This window comes from Thunnus albacares, chromosome 19, assembly GCF_914725855.1.
Source record: "Thunnus albacares chromosome 19, fThuAlb1.1, whole genome shotgun sequence".
Lineage (NCBI taxonomy): Eukaryota > Metazoa > Chordata > Actinopteri > Scombriformes > Scombridae > Thunnus > Thunnus albacares.
In genome coordinates, this window is record NC_058124.1 from 949,542 (window position 1) to 970,559 (window position 21,018).

Sequence of the window (21,018 nt, forward strand, 5' to 3'; positions counted from 1 at the left end):
CATACAGCTGGTATTAGTTTTGATGTGAAAACATTACACTTCCGTTTTGTGTCTGGTTGACTCATATCGTTGCTTGACTTTGTGTTGGACACATCTCACCAGAGTGCTCAACACATCTCGTTACTCAGGCCTACCGCCTTCAATTTTCATTCAGTTTGTGATTTAAAAAGCCGAAGTCGGTTATTGTTGATAATATAACGCTATATTGCAGACACTGTCTTTCACTGACGGTTGACTCAGCTTCTATTACATCTTAAAAGCTAGCTAACGTTAGCGTTAGCAAGGCAGCTGCAGGGATGGCGGAGGTTCCCGGGACGTCAAGTGAGACGATAACGGAGACTGTTGAGACGAGCACCCCACCGCCGCCCCAGCAGGTAAACCACGCAGAGCTGCCAGCCAACATGTTTGGACTGTTTTTCTATGCAGCGATATTGTAACAGTTAGCTGTTTCCAGTCAAATGAAGGCCGCGCTGCTTATGAACGCTGTCTATAAGCCTGGTAATTTTATTGTGAACATTAAATTGTAATAATTATCCACCAAACCTGTACTGAATTTTTAAACAGTATGATGGTGATTGGCAGAGCTTAATCCTTAACATTCCAAATCAAAGACATGGACTATATTCCAAAGTTTCAAGGAAAATCCCTTAAATTTGGTTCACAGTTATTTACAACCACCACATGCATCCGGTCAAAGATGATGGACTTAACGTTACAGTCCGTTCAAATCTTTAATTCTGATCACTGGAATCAAGTGTGGTTTTAATCAAAGTTAGATTTTAAATAAATAATAAGAGTCCTATTGTTAATTCTTGCAAAAATGAGTAAGTCTTGTAAGACGTTTAAAATATATGTAAGATCCAATAGAAAAAAAAAAAAAAAACAGATTCCCGACAGGAATGTGAAAATTCTACAAGAACTTAACATTTTTTTTAAAAAAGGGACAAAAAGTCTTATGGGATGTTTAGAAATTTATATGAATCTTAAGGGATTTTATTGGAACCAATAGAAAAAATCAGATTTCCAATAGGATAGAGAAAATCCCAAAAGAACCAAAACTTTGTCTTACAGAATTCCTCTAGGATTTTTAGAAATGTATGGGAGTCCTGAAGGATTCTATTGGAAAAAAATGAAAATCACATAGGACTTTTTGACTGGGGATGATATCAGCTTGAAATTTATAACGTGGCTTCTGAGTTTGACGGGGTGTGATGTATTAACGCTAGTTAAGCTCCTTAAAAGTGACAGTGCCTGTTTGTGGAGGTTAGCTAAGTGCAGATGGCGTTACAGTAGCCGTGTGTCTTGGAATGGACAGAATGTTCTCATGTAATGATACACTAAGAGAAACTCCTCTAGAGGGGACGCCTCACTGTGTCTGTAGCAGGTTCAGGTACTTGGGTCTTGTTGGGTACTGATGTGAAAAACTCCTGCCAGGCAATGCAGCAACAAGAACATCATTAGCATTTAACACAGTCACACCCAAGCTATGTGCAGAAATGAGCCTGGAGGACAGTAAAACAAAGCAGTAATTATATTCAACCACGCATCAAATACACTATATTACTGTATAATACAGCTGCTGATCAGATGTGTCCATCTACTATTGATCAGGGGCTGTTTTTTTTAAAGGGGCCATATATTGTCTCCCTTTTCCACAAGTTAACACAGTTCCCCGGTCTTGAAAAAATGTATCTGACATGTTTTGGTGAAAATACCACAAGGATCAAGCACCACAGCAGCCTTCTCATCCTGTCTGAACAGCTCCGTTCAGAACGGTCGGTTTGAGTGGCTGTCCTGCCCTCCGTGGCGGGGTGTGCCAGCAACCATGGCAACTGTTGAGCGTGAACCCTGCAGAAACATGGCTGCCCAAGAAAACATAGTGGTGCCCATGGGTGGTGCAACAAACACACCAAGGGCCTTGCGTTACTTGCACGAGTTTGACCAAAGGATGATTTGTGTTTATTCGCCCCAAACAGCCAGTGAACAACGGCAGCACCGACTAGTCCTCAACTAACATGGTGATGTTACTGAAGCTCAGCCAGTATGAACTCTAGATTAAACAGATCAAAAGGATGCAGAAATAACTACATCATGATGCCAATTTGTAAAAAGTTGAATTCATGCTTTGTCAGGTCTGTCCACAAGACGAACAACTTTTAAAAGGCTTGTTTTCTGAATGGAGTTCAGATGGATCAGAGCTATGCTAACAGTTTAGCTGCTCCATCCACACTCAGAATAATGTCATCTAAAGGCAAAAATACAGCATTCATGTTATTGTTTATACACATAGATATCTACATGCTGTGTAACTTTAAAATGATATAAACTCACCAGGATGAAGATATTTATTATTGATGACAGCAGCTGAGGAGGCCTATCACCACCAGATCAACCTCTCTTTATTTCACAGAATACAGAGTTTTTAAATCTCATGTCGGGGGCAACATTCCCACGCTGGCCATTTGGCCGTTAATCGTGCAGCTCTTCTAGACTTTCCAAATGTCATCAGACCGAATGGATCAAATTCTGTTAGTGGAATGAGTCATTTCGTCGGGGGTTGTGTGTGTGACACTCAAAACAATTTATCCACCGTTTTTGCAGCTGCAACAGTAGGTTACGGCTAGTGTTGTACTGGCATACTGGGACAAATCCCAGTGGGCCAGTGGACTATTTTTACCGGCCCTGTCTGTGTTGCCTGTCATTCAGGGTGTGCATGAGACTGTGCTGCATGCAGCTGAGCACCCCATGTTCAAGATGATAAATGAATGACTTGATATAAATGTTACCTCCAAATAATTTGACATTTACAACTTAAGTCCACACTTTGCAATGTAAGTGAAGTTAAACTGTGTCTGTTCACTGTCCTGTTCATTTGCTCAGACGGGAGAGTTTGTAGTTCCTGACATGTATGACTTCTAGGGGAGAATTTGAAGCTCCTCAGTCATGAGCAGGACCTTCTCGCTGGTAGGGGACAGCGCTTTACATTCGATGCCCAGCATCTCACAACAGACCTGACAATGTTACAGGAGGGACGCAGCCTGACAATCAAGCTGAGGAAGAGGAAGACTGAGAAGAAGGTGGAGTGGTCCAGTGACACAGTTGACAACGAGCACCTGGGGAGGAGGTCTTCAAAGTGTGAGTTGCTCTCTCAGCACACACTGAGATGTTTTTCTCTGCCAGTTAATGCAGATAGTGTCTGCTTCTCTTTCAACAAATGTCTGATTATTGAATTTCACATGCTGTCGTTTGAACCTGATCTGATAGGTATCTGATTTTTTATCCCTACCAATAAAGGCCCTTACACACTGTGTGACTTTGGGCTCACTCAGAAGAAAGATGACAGTTGTGAGTGAAACTTGTCCCCAATCTCAGTGTGAAACACGTCTACCAACCACTGATGTTAAACTATGGAGTCTAGGAATACACTATAAAAACCAACAACAACACAGTGCCAGTGCTTTCTACAAGTGTACAAGGATCTGATGACAATAAGAAAAATCTAGAATAACAGCAGACTTATTTCTGTAGATGTTGTTTGGAAGAAGAATGAGACCACATGAAAAAGTTGTCATAATCTCAAAATTCTTTTAGCTGACTTATCTCCTCAGAATTTTATTAATATTTAATATTAGAATGCAAATAAGTATAACTTTGTAATATTATTTTATGGGTCTGTAATTTTTGAATAAGTCCTTTAAAATTTCCCAAAAAGTTATCCTGAAAAGAATGATGTCATTTGGTACTAATTATACAGAAAACAGGGACAGAGTTCCATTGGGACACTTCAAAATGATAATTCTAATAAAGAGAGTCTTAATTAGAGCACCGCAGGTCAGCTGAAGATGCAGAAATGTAACATTTGTATAAAGACATTGTACAATTTTACATATACAGAGAATAACCAAACCAAACTATGATTTCTTTTCCTATGAAATGACAGACCTGTAAAATACAGCCCTGATGTTCTTCCATATTCCTGCAGGCACACACATAACGCTGCACATCAACATGTAAATAATCTTCCCGCTTCACATCTAAGTCTTTTCATCCTCTTGCTGCACAGTGTGATTTTATAAAAATCAAACAGCCGCTGAGAAGCTATTTTTATCACAGGCTCCCTTTTAGTTACTACTTCTGAGCAAACGTGAGAAGATGTGTTTTTTGATTTTTTCAAAACTGCGAGCGAGGAGTCGGCGAAGACATCCACCGCCGACAGACACTAACTAACCCAGCACGTTGTGTTTCAGGCTGCTGTATTTATGAGAAGCCCCGGCAGTTCGGAGAGTCATCCTCCGAAAGCGAGGGAGAAGACGATGACGAAGGGTGTGGCAGCGCTCACTGTATCCTGGGTCACGGCAGGAGAGATCATGGACAGAGGGGGGGCGGGGGGACCACAGTGCCCCCAAACTCTGGCGGGTCACATGCCCACTAAAGGAGCACTGCAGGCTGATTGTTTAAGGGGGAGGGGTGGGGGTGTGTGAGGGGTTTCTCACCACGACAGTGATACAGTACAAACCTGCACTCTGTTTTTTAGTTTAGTTCCATCACTGAGGTACAGACAGACCTGATGCTGCGTTCCACACACACACACACACACAAGCTCCCAGCTGCTGGAGTAGGATTACAGCCTCTGCACAAAACACAGAGCAACATGGATTATTGAATTAGCCTAATTGGACATCCTGCTCCCCTTTCAACAGCTAAGAGCATGCTGTATATTGTGCCAACTACCAAACATAAAATAACAGCAAGTAGAAGTTCATTCTGTAGCTCTTAATCACACAGGAGCTATGAAAAAACGAGGGTCATGCAGTGCTGAGAAGAGAATTTAAAGGGCCATACCAGTGTTTTTTGCATCTTTTAGCCCCTTTACTACAAATCACACACATCACTGATGACTGTTTTCCCAAAGCATGCTGTAGGATTTTTTTTTATGTTTTCTTTCCTTGCAGGCAGCCGTTGGTTTTCATTCCCTTCACCATGTTATCAAAATCAACCAGCTGGTTAGATTTTTGGGAATCCATCACTGTGAAAATCCTGTTTGCTTCTATTGTTGTCAGAGTTGTGTGGTAATACAATCAGGGCTTCAACTAAGGATTATTTCCATAACAGGTCATACCAGGTTACTGCAGATATATCAGTATCTGTCTATATGTCAACCAATAAATAACAAGAAATGACTGTTTAGAAGCACATTCAGTGTTCAGAGCACTGACAATCTTAACTAAATATATATATAAATTGGCACCAAAAATGCAATTTCAGTCAGGCTATGTAATTTTTGAAAAAAAAAAAAAAAAAAAAGTGAAAATGCTTGTCACAAGTTGTGTGAGGTGTTTGATATTCAGTTCACACACATATGCCAGTATATTAGCTGTTTTACTTGATGACCTGCACAGTTAATTATCAAAATCTATGCTGATTAATTTTTTATTCAGTTTCTTCAGTGCGAACTTACATTTGCGTCACCAACAACACGATGACACAGCTTTGACAACAACAATAATAATAAGCCAAGCAAGCAAGCAATGGCTGGCTGGAGGGAACATCAGCAGCACCGGTGTGGAGAATATGTGATTTGTAATAAATGAGCTAAAACGTGTCAAAAAAAACAGATTCTACACGGGTCTGCTGCCTATTGATGTCACCATGTCAGAGAAAAAAAAAAACCCGAGCAGAATGGATTATTAAATTAGCGTAATTGAAAATCCTTCTCTCCTCTCAACAGTTAAGATCATGCTCCACATTGTGCCAGCTAACCTACTTAACAGGAAGTGACAGCAGCTGTGAGTGTTTTAACCCTTCAACATACAGATTGAGGGTCATGCAGTGCTGTTAAAGGACTCGGCCATGTTTCATCCTTTTTTTACCACAAGTCATATATATATGTTACTGCTGACTGTTTCCATGAAGCATGTGGTGGTGTTTTAGATGCTTTAGGTCTCTGAAAGTGTGATTTTCATACTGTAGTCAATTAATGCAAACCAGTGGCTGCTTATTAAAAACACTAAAGCAGTGAAGTACGCTTTGGAGAATGGTCAGCAGCAGGAATGTTAAGTGTGTGTGATTTGTTAAGTGTAAGTGGTTAAAACATAATGATGCTAGCTGAGGAAGCTGCTCAGACTCCATGTTTGTAGTTCCTGCTGAATATGCAGTCTCATGGCGTGTGAGTGGAGCGCAGCATTACAGCGTTGTATATGAGGAGCTTTGAAGAGATGGAGATGGAAAGGCCATAAAATGCTGTCCAGCTGTCTATTATGCTTTTGACATAATTGTATATAATACATCGATGTTTTTATTTTTTTATTTATTTGCCAGTCTTAATTCTAAATCGCTAATACTTGGCATGCAGTTGACCACAGTGTGTGTAGTAACATTGCAATTACAAACCAGTGTGTGTAAGAACTGAAGACTGGACATTGATCTGGCTGCAGAGTATCTGCTCTGTCTGATTTGTAGAGCAGGTTTAAAGCTAACGTCAACCTTTGTGATGATTGCTGCGGGATCATATTGCACAGAGTGTAATTCCATCATTACTACACATGCTGTTAGGCAGCATCAGTATAATGTGTTCAGTAATCAGTATTGCATATATAAAGTCTACAGCCTCGGGCCCTGTTCTTCATACATGCAGTTGTTCTTCATTTAGCTGTTGATGTGACACCAGTCTGGATTCTTCAGTTTTTCACAGCTAGATCAAAATGTCTATAAGCTCAAACCCACAAAAAGTTCAGGGTTATTTACTGTTCACTGGATCATGGCTGTTAAAGATCAACTTTACATGAACTCCTTTTCAAATACAAATCTCCTTACAGGCTCCAACGGAGAATCATTGTAGTTTTTAGAAGAGAACACAAAGAATATTGAAATATCAAGATTTGTCAGTGCAATTATCATGATTTATTTCACAATAAATACCTAAACTTGTTTAAAAAATACAAATATGAAAAAAGAATTGCCAATTCAGTTTGGACTACTAAAACAATTGGTCAGTTAATCACCTCTGGCTGTGGGAAAATTTGACCTGCATTTTTCACTGTTTTTGTGTTGATTATTGGATAAATATATATCCAGCTTGTCAAATGTGACCATTTGCTGCTTTACTGTTTTATACCACTACTGACATGTTATGGACCAAATGATATATGAATAAATCCAGAAAATGACCTGCAGATGAATTGGAAATGAAATAGTTACTGCTACGAGCAAAAGGGAAAACTGATGAAAACTAATAAGATCATTTAATCTAGCTAACATCATGTAAACCTGGACTAGTTGAACTACATATGAAGAATGGGGTTCTGGGTCAGAGACTCCTGATTCTGTTCAAAGGCTGCCAGTTCAGCTCTCTTTCCCTCACCCCAAAGCTTTTGTTCTTAAACCTTTGATTATTTTTGCATAGCTCCCAATTTTCAGTTTGCTGTAATGATTAATTTAAAATCACTGCGCATTTGTTCTTAAATTTTTCAGACAGCATTAGATTTGAAGAAACCTCATTTAACAGAATGAGAGTTTTTATTTTTAACCTCTAAATCCTCTTCTGGTTTTCATTTGCTTGATTGATTTTGTTTTTAGATAAATCAATTGTTTCCACTGTGGACAATTCTAGAGATGATGCATCAGAATAACTGGTTTTAGAGGCAGAGGGTGTAAATGAGTGAAGTGAGGGGTATACGATGGTTGAATTGACAATAAGAAACAGACAAAATAAGAAAAGTTTATTTCAGTTCATGCACACATTCACTGAACTCACTGGATGAAGCACCCAAAGGTTATCATTAATTCAGCTGCATGTCAGTCGTAACAAAAAAAAAAAAAAATCTACAGTTCCACTGCGAACTCTATTCAAAGACAATGGGTGTTTGTGCTTTTCCTGCTGTGCTCTGCAGAGTGACTGACATGTTTTCTTGCTGTGAGGTGAGTCGATTTTATGATTAGAGGTCCATTCCTGACCAGGCTGTACATGTGTAACTGGATCAGAGCTAATGTTGCGTACAGGATAGAAGAAGGTGAAGGTGCATGACTGCTGGCCCAGGCTTTGTACTCATGTCTCAGCTATGACCAAAACTCACCTGAAACAGGCTCAACCACCATCATCATCCTCCTCAACAGTTTCATGTTTGATATGTGACAGTACTGTGGATTACACTTAATTTACAGTTCAGTTATGCCACCATTCTGTGTACTGTCAACACACATTTACATTGTTACATATGTACATTGTTCTTGTACTGGTAATGCACCTTTCTGTATATACTATTAAGCATAATGAGAGCAGATTTAATGTGAATTAAAGTTTTGAACTGTGTGTGTTGTATATTACTGACACTAGTTAGTGAATGCCAAGTCTTGGCCTGCAAGCAAACAGTCGATGCACTGAAAGCCTGGAGCTGGCAGGTCCCCGGTGACCAAAACCTCTTTATTTTTTCACTTTATTTCACTTTACTTTATTTGTAGTATATATATTTAAAGTCCCCCTCCACTCAAAATGCACAGAGCCTAGCATGAAGTAGTTACTTTTGTCGCCATGTCTCTCAGGCTCTGTAAAAATGTGTTAAAGAGTGGGTTCACAATTTTTCCAAGTCTGTCTTAAAACAGGAGCCCAAATGACCATTGAAACATGTTCTTCTTGCTGTAATCATTCCTCCTGTTCATACTGACCATTAGAAGATCCCTTCATAATGCAATTACAATGGAAGTGATAGAGGACAAAATCCACAAGCCAAAAGTGTATTTAGTAGTTTATCTGAAGCTAATATGAAGCTTCAGCGTCCAAATGAGTCAAATCAAGTAGATATCTTTCAACGTTACAGTCTTTTTAGTGCTGAAGTCTCTTTTGTTACTATACTTTCACCACAGCTCAACAGGGAAACACTGTCTGAGGAAACACAAAAAAGGAATTTGATGCTAAAAGACTGTAAATGTGTCAGATATCCACTTGATGTGACTAACTCAGACTGCTGAAGACTCATATAAGCTTCAACTTTTAAAGTCGTTTTTGCACAAAATGACTATGTGGACACACTGTGGATTTTGTCCCCCCATCACTTACATTGAAAGCACATTTGAAGGATCTTTTAATATCCAGTATAAACAGGAGGAATGATTTCAGTGAGGAAAACCTCTTTCACTGTTCATATGGACACCTGACTGTTGTTTAAAGACAGACTTGAAAAATTGTGAACCTGTCATTTAATTGGTAATTAGGCCAGAGCCAATCAGACACTGCTCCACTACTTCAGTTACTTCAGCTGAACCGTGTGCAGCCGTAACCTCCTGCCTAATAGTGTGTGTGAATGACGTAACTAATAATTAGCCTTGATTCTTAAAAATCCACTTGTTAAATGTAAACTTGTTTGCTTAGCCACCATTTATGACCATGTGCTAGATTAATTACCTTGTTGCAACATGCTGCTAATACTGTCTGAGCAGATTGTTTCAGTAACTGTAATGTTTAGTGGAGGTCATTCACAATGTGAGAGACTTTTCTTTGAAACTGTATTTCATTTGACTAATAATAAGTCAACCAAAATCAACTAATAATTATTTGGCTTGTATTACTTGGAGATACATATTTGCCAATTAGGTTAAGCTGTAAGCCAAGTGATTCTATTATAATACTTCAGTGATTCTTGATATGTATTTATAGTTTCTTTTCTATTATTCTCAGACCACTCACTCCCTTACAGAACGGAAACACAGCCCACTGTGATATCTATCTGACTGGAGTCATTCCACACTAAGTGTTTCCACAGGTCTCCCTCCACAAATAACATGAGAACTGGCAAATATGCAGGAAATCAAAACCAAGACAGCAGACAATCTAATAAAAGAGCATCCATTTTATTGAGCCAGTGGGGGCGTTTCAACCTCAGCGTAGTGTTGGGTTTAAGGTGGCCATAAATGAGATGTACAGAAAAAGGTCACAGCAGATACTTTTTTCCTTTACTCCTTCCAAGTTTTGATTACATATCAGGTATCTGTGACCTCTGTCCTCCTTATTTAAGGAAGCAGGATAGGAGTGTGTGTGTAGCAACAGTGATCCAGCACTTGTTAGGCTGCTCATATAAAAATAGCTCCCTTATATGGGATTATCAGTGTCAATAGTACTGCCATAAAAGCTCCATATAGGCAAACAATGAATAAAAGGCAATGAAGACTTGTAGATATTGCGTCACTTTCTTGGGATTGTTAATAGAAATCTGGTGCAAAACAAAAAAAAGCCCAAGATAGTTGAAACATTGTTTGGCTGCCAGTAATAAAATGAAATCATATAATCAAATTGACATTTTCTCATTTGTGTAGACAAAAAACTACAACTTCAAACTACAACTTCCATGTCTGAAAATGAATAATTACTGCCAGAATTCATTCTCTTGTTAATTCTAATGTTGTCATACATCAGGTGCACACAAATGGAAAATTACATTTCAAGTGATTTCATTTTAATATGGTCAACCTCTGACTTCCGTATCTTACAGGTTGTGACACAGGTAAGCAAACTAAAAGTCCATATTTTTTTTTAGAGAATATGTCTGATGCAAGTCAAACGTGGTTAAATACAATGAAAGTGTAGAGTGCAAAACAGGCTACTGCACACTAAAAACCAAACAACATGTTTGGTCTTCTAATTTGTGCCTTTGGATCTAAAAGGTGAAGGAGAATTCCATAAAAATAAGTCCTTGTGGAGAAAGAGAGTGGCCTACATTAACAATAAAAAGTATTATCATGGCACAGAAAATGATATAAGGCAAAAAAAACAAGTTTGTACAGAAAAAACATCAAAATGTGCTGCTGGTATTATGTGTCAATGCTTGAAAATATCAAAACAAGACAGTTCCTAAGACAAGCAACAATGATACTGTCATGTTCATATTTGAAGAATCTTAATGTAGTGAGGTTTCAGGAAAGCCTCTTCCGTTCCACAGGTCACACAGGGCTGTCATTTTAGTTCCATATGTGAAAATATATAAAGTACAAAACTGTTTCACCAGCACAAATGATGACAGTTTGATGAGTCATAGTTGAGAACAAGCAGCAACCATCACTGCTGAAGCCACTGTCCTACACTCCAGTTCCTTTAATGGATAATAGTTGGTGCTTCCAGAAAAAAAAACCCTGAAATACACAGGTTCAATTTGAGATTTGCTGCTGGGTTAACGAGAGTTATGGCTTATATAACAGCATATTTTGTAGTGTGTGTGTGTGCTTGATTGACAGATGTCTTAATTTATACATCAGCAGTGTTGGTTGCTGGTTGTTCGACCCTCCTCCCACCTCTCCGCCCTGGGGAGGAATGTGATGTCACAGGTTTGATGTGGGTGATATAAGCAGAGCAATCACAGACTGCAGACAGTGTATGAACGATATTGCGGTTTCTAATATTGTACAAAACTAGGTGATGACACACTGCTGGAATAACCGCTTCTGTTTCCAAACACAGTGCGTCAGAGTTTCTAGTGGTCTACTGTGTGAATTAACAGTAGAAATGCACCGATTGATTGGCCACCGATCAAAAACAGCCGGTTTTCAGCCATGACCAGTGACCGGCCCTGATCAGTCTCATATATCCGATTTTTTTGCCCATCATATTTTCTGCACATAGCTGCACTATGGTTCACGTTGCACACACAGCTGCTGCGGCACAGACAACACACACGACATGCACGTTGCATGCACGTTGCACACACAGCGCACACACAGTACAGCCACACACACACACAGTGTGTCGTTGGTCAGTTCTTCAGCATGAGTGAAGACACAAGTTCGCAATTTGTATACCTTTAAGTCCAGAATAAGCCGCGGAGGAACAACCTTGAAAACATTTGGAACTAACTTAATCAGACACTTAAAAAAACCATCACTGTGGTGAACATGAACCATTTTAAAAGAGGTTATTTAAATAGTTAATGAACATAAAGTTGAACTTCAATATTCCATTTAAGTTACAAAAATGTTTGTGGATGCTGTCAATTATAGTTTTTATAAAGAAAGAAAATCTTTCTTTCTTATTAAATTCTTATAAAGAAAGAAAATCAGAATCGGCAGGTCAGACTTGTAAAAAAATCGGAAAACAGAATCAGCCAAGAAAATTGCAATCGGTGCATTTCTAATTAACAGGTCAAAGTTGAACATGGCCTACATGATGGACACATTCAAGAACACAGAAACAGGAAACGCATGCTTGACTTCGTCCAACATAGAAGCTTCAGTTGAATTAAATGACAAAAGCGCCCCTACAGACAGACCTACTTTAGCCTTTAGGTAGAATTGCACTTCACGTAGATAGAACTTATGATTCCAAAATTCACTAAATACAGTATATACTTCAGAGTCTAATTCTTGATCTGTTGTCACTGGACTCACTTCCAGAGGCAACATCTAAACCATTACTGTACTCATTAATGTGGGAGCAGTTTGCTCTAATAAAGCACAGTGGTTATTCTGACATTTCCGTGTTTACTGTGGTATCATGATCACAGTAAGTCTGCATTCTGACTCTCTGCAGTCCTCTCATTCATTTGAACAGGGACAGTCCAAGTGCACAGCAGGGGCCCCGACACAAGGGCTCCGTCAAAATCACACAGGGTCGTCCCACAAAAAAAAGTTGAGCGAGGCAACATTTGCTGCAACGTGACGTTATCCGACGACATGCTGACATACATGAAGATGCACAGTCCTGATGGATTCCTTTGTAACATGAACGCTATTCAAAGGCTGTTTTTGGTCTGAATGCCTACTAAGAATTTTGTTTCTTCAGAGAGCATTTCTTACACTTTTGACCTGACTTTCAGGTGCACCGTGATGGAATTTGTAGCACTAAGGTTTGTCTGAACCTATGTGCCCTTGCTGAATACTCACTGCAAGCCTATCTGTTCTCTAACAATGCTTCTTTTAATCTCCTACAATGTTTTCTTTTAATTACACTGGTTATTTAGTTGATTTGATGCAGTGGTTTGTCATTTTGCATTTCTTTTCCCCTTCTTCTTGTTTGGTTATTTGAGCCAAATTTATTCTGTTTTTCTTCGAGGAAAAGCACCAAAGGCTATCACCTGGTCACAAACCAGGTGACTGTCTCATGGTGAATCATGAGGAAAAAAAAACATGTAAACAGGATCAAATGCAATGAGTTCTCTCTTTTTGACTTAACAGGCATTTCCTGAATGTTCGGGTCCCTATTATTTCTTACCCCGATCATATTATTACTGTAGTTTACTTTCCATACTGAACTTTGTCCGGCTATCACTGTCAACATTCTGGTGACAACATTAAGGTCAAGTGAGAAAAGACGTGCATATAATGCAGATGAATAGGGTTGAACATAAAGTGACATAAGTACAACTTATAGGAGTTTGTAATGAATGTGCAATACAATTCTAAAGTCACACTGCAGAAGAGAGTGGTGTAGTAAAACAGTGTCTATGTGGTCCTGCTGCTGTGATGTCATCACCTGGAGAGGTCCGGTGCAGCTGGACTCCTGAACAGACAGCAACATTACACCACCTGTGGAAGAGACAACATGCGTAGTAATCAGTTGATGTGGAAAACACAGTACTCTGACCAGTGTGTACTAATGCTGGCCTTCACTTGCTTCAGTCAATACTCAACTATACCTACTCTCCTCTCAGAAGTATTCACCAAAACATTTTTTACTTTTGAAGATTTAAGCTGTGGGGCAGCTGTGGCTCAGGAGGTAGAGCGGGTCGCCCACCAATCAGAGGGTCGGTGGTTTGGTGGTTCCTTCAGTCTGCATATCAAAGTGTCTTTGGGCAAGATACCGAACCCCAAATTGCTCTTGATGGCTGCGCACCATCGGTGTGTGTGAATGGCTGAGTGAGCACTACAAACATATGTAAAAGTTCTTTGAATAAAAAGTGTTATATCGCTCCTGATGAGCAGGTTGGCACCTTGCATGGCAGCGTCTGCCATCAGTGTATGAATGTGTATGTGAATGGGTGAATGTTGGCATGTGTTGTAAAGTGCTTTCAGTGGTTGGTAGACTAGAAAAGCGATAGATAAATGCAGTCCATTCACCATTTAAACTACCTGTCTACCTCTGTAAACTACCAAAGTTTCCCTGCAAGCTTTTATAATGGATGTGGACCAACTACAATTTTATGAAATAAAATGTGACAGATCAGACAGGTTGGAAACAAACCTCTAAGTCAGACAAATATTCAGGAGAGAAAACAAAAGCGAATTGTTAAGTGTCCGTTGTAAACATCAATCAGCTTACACATGCACTTCCTGCTCAACCAGTAAGTACGATATACTGTAAGCAACATTTCAGACATGCTCACTTTCACTTCCAAATAAAATGGTTTAGATAATCTCGATAAACTGTGGTTTGATTCCAACTTGTCTGATCGTCTGACTGCTCCTGTTTCGTGACCTGTCAGACTTTGGAAAACCAATGTCATTATGTTCCCAAATCTCTTGCTGAGTACAATATTATCAAAACTGAAAATCTGTGTATATATCTGCCAATATCTCAATTCTTTCCAGTACAAATTACAGTACAGAAATGGCAAATTGGGACTGAAGTCATTTAGAGACAGTGTCATCATGTAACACTGACAAGTGTTTTTGTTTTTCAGTTGTAAAATGTCCTCCAGTACCCAGTATGCATCTCAGTCCAAAAACAAAACAAATAAAAAGAAGTATAGTAGTATTATGTCACCTTGTGGTCTATAAAGATATTGTGGTGGACATTTTTCAGTTTTCTGATGTCTAAGTGACTAAATGATTGATCCAGAAAATAATCAGCAGATTCGTTGATAACGAAAATAATTAGTTAGTTGCAGCTCTAAAGACTAGTGATGATGAAAAAGTCATATCAAAGCTAGTACCCATCCACACATATGAATGGAATGTTCATGGGTTAAGTATTTTATAATAATGATTAATTCAACAAAAACACTCCATTATCTGTCATATCTGTCAAATGATAGTTTCAACATAGTGGACACTTGTGTGTGAAAGAAGGAAGCAGTGGGAGATCAGAGGCCTGAAGCTAATAAACTAAATTATGTGCGTCTCCCAGAGGAACCCTTCTCCTCTCTGTCCCAGCTGGTTTCACACCACTCAGACAATGTCACACTTCTTTTTCTATGGTTACACCACCAAAATAGCTTTAAAATAGCCTTACTGTGTGTGTGAGTGTGTGTGTTTGCCAGCTGGGAGAGCAGTTCATATTTGACCTGTTCTTCTTACATTGTCCGAATTAGCTACACAAACTTAAATAACCACACGTTAAGCCACTTTATCATATCACATGATCCCCAAGTGGATGTTATAAACCTAAATATGGACTTAATGCATCACCACGCCTTCCTCAAAGTGTCTTGACATGCAGCAAACCCACAAGTTCTACTAGAATGTCCACCTAACACAGTCTGCTATCTTTATAATCCCTACATTGCAATAGCCCACCCAATTACACATGTCAACTATCCCTTTAAGCCAAAGTTTACTTGTGGCTGGGAAAGATATCCACTATTTTAAGGTCACTCTTAGCAGAGTAAGAAAATGTAAGGGAGTTATCAATGTACCTGGGCAAAAGTGAGTCAATTCTGTTTGGCACTAAGTGTAGGCTGCAGAAGTCAAACAAGATAAAGGTTACATGCAATGGCAATGAAATCATATCGCTGACTTGAGTCACATACCTTGGCATTACTCTGGATCAGTCACTCTGAGGTGAATTTATTTCTATGAAAATACTATACAAAAGTACCTGTAAACTCATGTCCCTGTGTTGCAGAACGAGGCAGTTTGACATTGCATTACAACTCTTTCTAACAACACCGATACAGTGCCATTTCCATTACGCCTGTCCTGCATGGTACAGTGGCTTGACAACAAAACTAAGAAACAAGATGCAGGTTATGCAAAATAACATCATTCATCATCTACTAAAGGTACCTCCAGAACTCATGTAGAAGGTGAGGTCATTGAGAGAAAATGATCTTCTGTCTCCGTCATGATTTCAATGTGCACACAACACCAGCCTCAAGGGGGCGATAATGGTGCTGCAGCCACTAAATAGCCTACATATCATACATGTATCATGGGAAAAGAATTATCATAGTTTCACATTTACTTTTTTACTTTTTCCCATATGTTGTTGTGTATGAAAAGACCAAAAATGAACACTTTAAGCAGGCTATTTGATTAGTGTAGGCAAATTATTTAAACAGCATAAATTTTGTATAGGAATGATTCTGTCCAAAGCTTTTTGATCCATATAAGCGGTTGATCACTGTAACCCTTGTAAAGGTCCCTCACAGCTCTTCCATCTTATGGTTCCGAACACAGACAAGTGATCCAAGCGAGAAAAGACACTCGATGGAACCGTCTTTTGGGATTCTGTTTCCGCCCGTTGGACATTCTTTGACTCACAGCTAAATTAAGCTTGACAGTTAGCCTGCCACGGAGCAGGCTAGTTCTGCGGTATAAGTTGCCATGGTTACTGAGCAGGGAATCATATAAGCTACAGTAATGGAATGGAACTCTCACTTAAATTAGCCAGGCTTTCCAAAATAAGCCAGGCTTTCCCTTTATGGAATACCCCTCTGGTCCTGTGTGTATATTGTGTTCTTTTATTGTTTTTGTTTGTGAAATGCTTTTAGGATGTATTGATTGTGACTAAAAAGGAAGATACTAGGACAGGGATTGAAGTTTCATGTCTGTTGTTTTTATATTAAGGTTGTCTTTGAATTTTTTTATTTATTGTTTTAGAAGATTCTATGGATGTTATGTGTTGACGTCTGTACTGTTTTTTTGACATCAGGGACCATGTTGGAATCAAGTGTTCTCACTTTACAAGTTATCCCTTGGATTCATCCTCTTCTATATGCATAAATCAAATCAAATCAAATCAAAGTTAACCACTAAATGCAAATGCCATTGTGAATCCTTCACTAACAAAATTCGACATGAAGTGGAAAAGCTCTTCAGTAAACCTAACTGGCCGACAAAGTGCCGCTGTGTGCTGTGTACAGGGCAAAGATGGCATTGTTCTGCTGTAACTGGTTGAGACAGAGCTTTTATATAATTATATCGTGTTGGGTAGTTGAATCGTATTATATAAGTCAATCATATGTTTTGACCATGAAATCTGAATCTGCAAAGTAACTTGTAAGTGTAGCTGTCAGATGAATATGCTGGAGTAAATCAGAGCTGCAACTAACCATTACTTTGATTATTGATTAATCTGTCAATTATCTTCTTAATTAAATGAGTAGGTGTTTGGTTTATAAAATCACTGTTACCCAAAGCCCAAGATGACATCCTCAAATGTCTTGGTTTGTCCCAACCTACTGTCCACAACTAAGCGCTATCCAGTTTACTATCACAGAAACCAGAAAATATTCACATTTGAGAAGCTGGAACCAGAGAATTTGGACATTTTTCTCTTGAAGAATGACTCAGGCTAATCATTGTAGCTCTAGAGTGAAGAGTACAATGTCTGCAATGTAGTGAAGCAGAGGTATAGATTAGCACACTCAACTTAAATACCAGTACTTTATTTAGCTGCATTGCCCTTATGTCCAATAGTCCACAAAGACTTACAGAATCCACCAGATAGATTGATATACAGCTAAAAATCTATATAAAATAAAATCTAAAATGTAATTATATTTCTGTTTAGCCCAATCAATATCGGGTTTCTGAGGCTAATATGCATATCAATCTGATGACATATCAACTGATAGTAATCTCTTTTTTTGTTGTTTTTTGAAAGAACTGCAACCAAGATAAACACATTTATCTATACATTTTACAGTTGAAAAATAAAAAATAAATTTGGCAGTGCTCTCTGGTAGACATACTATCTAATGGTGACAGTTTCTAAATTTCCTCAAACCCAGTGTGGCATTTCTGTACTGCCATTTTTTGTTACTCATCAGCTGACATATGATTTAACCATCTACCTCTAATTTACATCAAATCTCTTATGGAGGAAAAGCCCTCACACAATCAAGAAAGTACTGGGATTTTGAAGACAAACACAGATATTTCAAATGTTGATTTATATATTTGGGCAACTATAGATGCAGAGCTATGATGTGCATGATGAAGGGTCTGCAGGGCTCATCCAGCTTCATTATGCATCCTGGAGATTTGAGGTTTGAATCATGCATACTTTCAGCTTGCCTCAACAAAAGTGAAGACATAGATATAGACTAGAGCTACAACGAGTATTCGATCAGTTGATTGACAGTAAATTCATCGATTAATCATTGAAGTCATTTTCAATCAAAAATGGCCAAATAATTCTCCAATTATTTTTTGGCTTTCTCTTGTTTTCTATCATTGTAAACTGAATATCTTTGGTTTTGGACTGTTGATTTGACAGAAGAAGCAATCTGAAGACATCCTCATGGACTCTGGGAAAATGTGATGGACATTTATAACTACCTTCTGTTATTTTATGGACTATGCCATTAATCCAAAGATGAATCAATATTGAAAAGAATTGTTAGTTGCAGCCCTGATTCAGTCCTTGATTAAAGCCTAACTGACCCACAGTGACAACGCTACAGCTTCAGCTCCTTTTGTTCTGCAGTTTTTCATAGTGAGGTAATGTTCTTAGGTTTTTTTTATTTGGGAGTGTATTTTCAATTCAGCCATCATAGAAACAAAACATGAATACAACCTGTCAGAGAAAAACATCTGACTTTGGTTACTTTTATCAGGCACCAGAATGTAACATAAAATTATGGGAATGAAGGGCTTACCTAAAGTTTAACTTGTCTTCATCTTGTCCTTCGCAGTCACAAGTTTCTCTTTATGTTCCTTACTGTCTTTCACTTCACATGACTCCCTGTCCTCCTCTTTCTTTTCTTCTTTTTCTTCCGCCATTCCGAGGATCACACTCTGTTTCACACTGACAGAGATCACCAATGCCTGCACAATGCCATAGATCAAAGCAAACTGAGGGAGATACTCCTGGATCAACCAGAGTAATCCTGCCATTCCCACTGTGGAGACGAAAAACATGGCCATGCCATGTAACCACAGCCTCAGTGCTCCCTGGACCCCCAAAACCTCCAAGATCAGCTTGGTGGGAGGGGACACAGTCCACAGGAAGCCCACTACAAACAGGTCAAACAAGTGGCGCAGGAAGTTGAAGCAGATGTCATAGTGCTCTGGTAGAATTTCCACCTTCCAGCTTTCCGCAAAGAGTCGAAAAGGAGACGTTAGCTGAGAAGGAGGTGTAGGTGATGGAGGAGGCGTTCCATAGTCTGAAAAGTCCCCGTCAATATCACGATCCCACACATCTCCACTCTGACCATCATGTTTCCTTCGTCTTGGTCCGCTTGGCTCTGTTTTTCCTGGCCAGGAAAGGTAGGTAGTTGGAAGATATTTATTCCACCATTTAGAAATTTGTTCTGCGTTTGCCTCTCTCTCCTGTTTCCCTGCACCAAGACCATCAATTTCCATGGGCTGAAGCTTCTCCTGTGCCTCCCAGTACTCCTCTACCGGACTGCTTTGGTCACTTTTACGTTTCCACCCTCCCCAGATCCAAGAGGTCCACCCTCTGACGCCCCCACCGCTGCCGCTATGCTTCTGGCCCTGGGCTATCACTGCAGTGGTATTCTCTGACTGACTGCTGCCCCAGGAGCGCACCCACCCCCATGCTTTGCCTACCACAGCTGTCATGGTTTCTCACCAGGCTTGTTGCAGTTGAATTAAGATCAGAAGACACTTGGTTCTCTGCTCCTCTGACTTTTGATAGCTGGGAAGCCCTGTGAGCTTACTGGAAAAGCATGTATGTACTGCAAGTTCACTTAAGTTGTAATACTTGTTCACAAGGATTCAGGCCAGGGCAAAATGACGTCCTAAAGCCATAGACACACCTGTGGGTGTGTTACAGCAGTTCAACAGAACCTAGGGGTGACCCCCCCTTTTACATTACTCACAGTTTCCTAAATGAAACGACAGCATTGATAACGCACGTCTCTGGTCTACATGTCTTTGAATTAGCTTGGCAACATTTGGAGCTACCAATGTTGCTTTCAATAACTCAACATTAGGTTGCCTCGTTCAGAAGTTAGCACTTGCTAACTAAATGAAGAGAGTTGACCAAAGGCAAGGTTTCAGCTTAATGACGTCAGCTAGTTAACGTTGTTGCTAGACAAACTTTTTAAACTTTTTTCAGTGTTTCTCGAATCACACTGCTTAACTCTTCGTACCTGTAAACAAAAGGAAATACATTAACAATTAGTTCAAGCATTAAATCTTCTTTCCAATTCCACGTCAACATCAGCAAGAGTTAGCCACTGTTACACAGGTCTAACGTTAGTTAGTTGTCAGAGCTAACCTGGGGTTTGTCACTACATAGGCAATTTAACTTTATAATCCAGGGAAGACATTTGTCTCTAAGGTGCGGTAACTACTCTGATAATATATAACGTTGAATGCTCACCTTCACGTTAACGTTAGCTAACGTTAGTTTGTCTGCTAGCTCTCCTTGTTGGCGTCAGAGAATGTTAACTCGACACAGATCGGGTTCTGTAACTTCGAGATGCCGGGTTAAAAACTCGCAAAGATATTTCATCCCTTACATTCGAATTAAAGTCAGCTTCCAACCTCAGCCAGCTGGCGACACTGCTAGCCAGCAGAGAAAGGTTCGCCAGCAGGTTACTGAAACGTTTACCTAATAACAAGAACAAAGACGACGGACTACCGGTTCGGTTTCAACCTTCAAAATAAAACCATGGCTGACCGTTTGTATCTGTTATATTCTGATCACATTCAAGTTATTATGCAACAACAAAATTCACTATGCTGAACTTATTCCAAGCTTACACAGGTATATGTAGTCTTTAACTGACCTCAGCGACATTACTAAAATACAGGCCTCCTGTGCGTGCGTATATACACAGCACAGTACTCTTCAACTATAGGCCTACATATGCTTCAGCTCTTGGAAACATGCTACTAGATGATTTCATTGCAGCTAGACACGTGTACAAGAGTCATTTTATATCAGATTGGCTTCCTTTCGTGACT

The 21,018-nt window shown here is 39.4% G+C and overlaps 2 protein-coding genes across 2 annotated transcripts; one reads left to right on the top strand and one right to left on the bottom strand.

Moving 5' to 3' along the window:
- Positions 1-78: 78 nt before the first annotated feature.
- Positions 79-8,308, top strand: ppp1r11 (protein phosphatase 1, regulatory (inhibitor) subunit 11). The gene is made up of 3 exons (XM_044335075.1): positions 79-374; positions 3,027-3,135; positions 4,248-8,308. The coding sequence occupies exons 1-3, from the start codon at positions 297-299 to the stop codon at positions 4,430-4,432; spliced, it is 372 nt and encodes a 123-aa protein (XP_044191010.1). The 5' UTR covers positions 79-296; the 3' UTR covers positions 4,433-8,308.
- Positions 8,309-9,824: 1,516 nt separating this feature from the next.
- Positions 9,825-20,743, bottom strand: c19h6orf47 (chromosome 19 C6orf47 homolog). Its single transcript, XM_044335453.1, has 3 exons — positions 20,432-20,743; positions 18,741-20,198; positions 9,825-13,503 (listed from the first exon to the last, which is right to left on the bottom strand). Exon 2 carries the CDS (start codon positions 19,663-19,665, stop codon positions 18,748-18,750), a length of 918 nt encoding a protein of 305 aa, XP_044191388.1. The 5' UTR covers positions 19,666-20,198; positions 20,432-20,743; the 3' UTR covers positions 9,825-13,503; positions 18,741-18,747.
- Between the last annotated feature and the right edge of the window lie 275 nt (positions 20,744-21,018).